Consider the following 4,002-nt stretch of genomic DNA (forward strand, 5'->3'; position numbering starts at 1 on the left):
GTCAAACTATCAAAAAGTCAAATGTAAACATTGAAAACAGTATTCGGCTCCAAGTCTTTCCAACTTTTCTCTAAATAATTGACAAAATAAGATTTTATGATTGATTTATTACCGGAACAAGAAATTAGGCTAAAAAAACGAAAACATGCTTGAGCATGAGAACGGTTTGGTCAGACAGGTCGTTCGAGTCCAGTTTTCCATATTTAGCCTTTTAGGTGCAGATATAATTAAGGCCGGGAGTAAGTTTAACGTCGGGGTCTTTAGTTTGAATTGATATCATCTTTAGAGTTTACGAATTCAGACGAACACTCCTTCCAAACGTTGAAGATGCGGTTTATAAATGGCTCTTCCAGCAAAACGCAAGCAAACTGTCACAAAGGAACGCAACGCAATCTGTAAGGTTTTTCATAAACATATACATTTATTTTAACATGTTATCCAACTTTGAGACACTCGTTGTTCACGTAATACCCCTAAAGACGTTCACAGTGGTTTTTTGTGTGTGTTTTATAAACCTCTACCCTTTATCAAATTAAACAGAGGGACGGGGCGGGGCATATTATTATAAAGAGCCGACAACCTATATATGAGGGACAGTCCACATCTAGTGCTGATCTAGGATTCTGCAAAAGGGAGGGACGCTATATTTTAAGTGGAAATGGGGATTTGCACAATACCATGGCATAAGGTGTATTGTATATTCCCTTAAAATACAAGGATATGAGACAGTAATAACGTATTATATGAAGATAATAAAATGTTAAAATAAGATAAGAAAAATGGTTAAATGTAAAGGAAAATATGTTTTGTTTATTAAAAATCTTCCATGGGTGAGTGGTTGAGGGCGGAGGGAGGGAAACATAACATATTTTTTATATATTACTAAATTTTACATGTCATAAGATGTTCTTTTTAATGACTAAAACACTTAAGTTGAAAATAAAGTGAGACTGACTGAATAAAGTGAGATCGTAGGGAACACAAGCACGATTACACTCGTCCATAGACAATTAACATATAAATAATAAATATATATTTGTCAGACAGAAAATATTTGCACAAGTATTCAAACAGCAGGAATCAATGGCGAATCTACGATTTTTCTAATCAGGATGCTAACTTAGGGTTTCTTTTGCACCCTTGCCTTTGATTTTAACATTTTGGCTTTGATTCTGCACATAACTTATATGAAATACATAAATGTGTTTACTCCACATGTACCTTTAGCAATTTAGCTTGTTTAAGGGCATATATTATCACATTCATTATACACGTGAATTGTGCACGAGTTATCGCCCTTAGCTAATCTTTCTCATTATCTGAAAAGTCATCATAATCTAGGGAAATCTTTTCAATGTTTGTTTGTGGTGAATACTTCAGAAAGTAAATAATATCACAGCAAGGTAGCGTACAGTATATGCAAACATTCAAACAATATAACATGTTAAAAGATTTGAGACCATTTTCTACAAAGCTCAGCATTTGATCTAACATATAAATAAAGTGTCTATACTATGGAATGCTTTTTCACGATGGAACGATAGTTTAAACCAGTGAAATGTTTTCTAAGCATCGTTAACATCCGGTGCCGTAGTTAGCGCCACCTGCCTTGACTACTTCCGCTTTTATCCTATCCACCCTCAGATCTGATTTCTCGTTGGTAAGTATTTCTATTGCGAAACTCTGTAAAATACAAAAATAGAGGCATTGAAGTACAGTGCAAGAGTAAAGCGAACCTATATTCGTCCAAAAATGTTTCACCAGTTGCGAGAACATGAATTTAAATTAGGCAATTGGTCGTCTTATATTAAGGAATATCAGCGCGGAAGACGAGTCGACCGTGTCTTTTTGTCGTCCAAAATTAATGAATATCAACGTGGAAGACGAGTCGACCGTAGTCTTTCTCGATTTTCTGTGCACCGCATTGACACATACCCCTGGAATTCGATGTTATATTTGTTATGTCTGAGGGAAAACATGACAAAGAAGACAGTGTTGCACAAGTGGGTCGATTTGTCCCTTACCTTGAATACGTCCTTTACTTGAGCTTTATCCGTGCTGACCTTTGCCCTTTTAAGGGCCCCGACATTTGTCCCTATAAAGGTGACAAGAGCGAACTTCTTGCGTTTGCTCATCTCGTCCCCTGTCTCAATCCTAAGGAAGGCAAATCCCCTGTCATCATCTGGAACGGAAACGAAAGTTTAGATAACGTTAACACTTAGCTCTCACCAATTTGTAACATACAATTAGTTTTTTTCATCCCTGTTATCATATTTACATTCACTCCCCGTAAAAGTCTCTGTTAAACATATTATTTTTAAAAAGAAGTTCCTCGTCTACCGCGGCATTCCGTAATATTTCTTCGTGTATCTCACCGCCTTTAATGAAATTGGATTACTTATTGGAATTTTACGTTACAACAATTGTTTCATATATATTAGTCATTTTGTTGTGCATTAATATCAGACGATATTTATTAAACCCAATTTAAAGAGCTACCCGTCCGAATGTCCGGTCTACTGAAGGAGTTATACTTGATCGAACTTCCGGCCCGACGAGAATTTCGCGAGTAATTTTGTTTGTGTGTTGAGATAAAATGTTGTGCGGAAGTCGATACTACTTCACACTTAGGCGAGTGACGAATATATCTATTTATATACAAGAGGCCCATTCGTCTTAATGGTCAGCTAACTTATACTTTATAAATAGTGCCGTTGAGACGTGAACTGGAAATAGTAATGTAGGAAAACCAATATAGTTCCATCATTTGTTAGAAACCAAAAATACGGCGATAGTCATCCTCGTCGCTCCAGGGGTTACGCTCACTTTCGCTTTTCGGCAGAGAGCAAAAGTGAACGTAACGTCTGGAGTATCGAGGGTGGTTGATAGTGATAATTGATTGTTTTTAGTCATCTTTGCTATTTAGATCGTCCTTTCCAAGTTACATTTTAGTCGGTCCGTTTGAACTTGCGGAGTTTGAAAATGGCGACCTCAGCAGCCATATTGGATTTCTGATAAACCGAAAAGTATGAACAACTTTTGTATGGACCACCATGCAGTAGACCATCATTATCAATTTCCAGTTTGTTGCTCAATTATAATTTCGGTTCAAAGAAAAGGGGTTTTCAAAATTTGATTTTTGATCAGCCGAAAAAATAACACGACTTTATAGTAGTACATCTTAATCCACGCTTTTTAGAGGTTTGAGATCTACTCTTTTTTGACCAAGAAACACTGCTATAGAGTGAAGTAGAATTTATGCAATAAAAATTCAGACTTGTCTCCTATACCCTTCGATTCAAAGGACTCGGTGCAATTACAGTTAAAATAATCGCAGTAAACGTAAGCTGATCGTAATATTCAGCGCAATATCACGAAAGTTTAATTGTGACTGTAGATATTACTCAATAAAGATTAAAAAAAATACACAATAAATTTCTTACAATTTGCATTTGAAAGTTCATTTAAAAGTGTGACTCGGTGCGCTTGCATTCTTGACGACAAATATATATGACTAAATAATGAAAATAACCCCTCTTTATGTTTTTTCATCATCCGTTAATTATTTCTTTTCGTTTCATCTATTATATGATAAAGCTCAGTTTAATATGTTAATTATGTCAGGACAAGCACACCTTTGTACGGATTAGAATACTCACGAGTCGACACAATGTTTTACATCCTGTGTACATCAACAATTGACGCTCCCGCATATTTCGGTTGACACACTGATTTATTTGTACAGGCACGATATAATCTATCTGTAAATCGGCTAAAACACATCTCTCGTGTACTGGTGCAGTGTCAGATCTAGACAAATCAAATATGCAATCCTTACCAATGAAGTGATTATCAATAGGAGAAAGCAGATAATTGGATGTAAATTTTAAAATAGGACGTGATTCTCATATCATAAAACAATGATTTAAAATATTCAATATATTCGCCCCCCCCTCCCCCCTTCTATCCATCCAAGATATGCTCTCTCAAAGTCACGTCACT

The 4,002-nt window shown here is 35.9% G+C and overlaps 1 protein-coding gene across 1 annotated transcript; it reads right to left on the reverse strand.

Moving 5' to 3' along the window:
- Positions 1-396: 396 nt before the first annotated feature.
- Positions 397-2,195, reverse strand: LOC110440975 (coactosin-like protein; the record flags this gene model as incomplete). The annotated part of the gene is made up of 2 exons (XM_021484083.1): positions 397-1,683; positions 2,025-2,195. Coding segments are annotated over 2 exons (279 nt in total), but the record flags the coding sequence as incomplete, so codon positions are not given.
- Between the last annotated feature and the right edge of the window lie 1,807 nt (positions 2,196-4,002).

The sequence above is a fragment of the Mizuhopecten yessoensis genome, unplaced genomic scaffold (genome assembly GCF_002113885.1).
Source record: "Mizuhopecten yessoensis strain PY_sf001 unplaced genomic scaffold, ASM211388v2 scaffold714407, whole genome shotgun sequence".
In the NCBI taxonomy this organism is placed as follows: domain Eukaryota; kingdom Metazoa; phylum Mollusca; class Bivalvia; order Pectinida; family Pectinidae; genus Mizuhopecten; species Mizuhopecten yessoensis.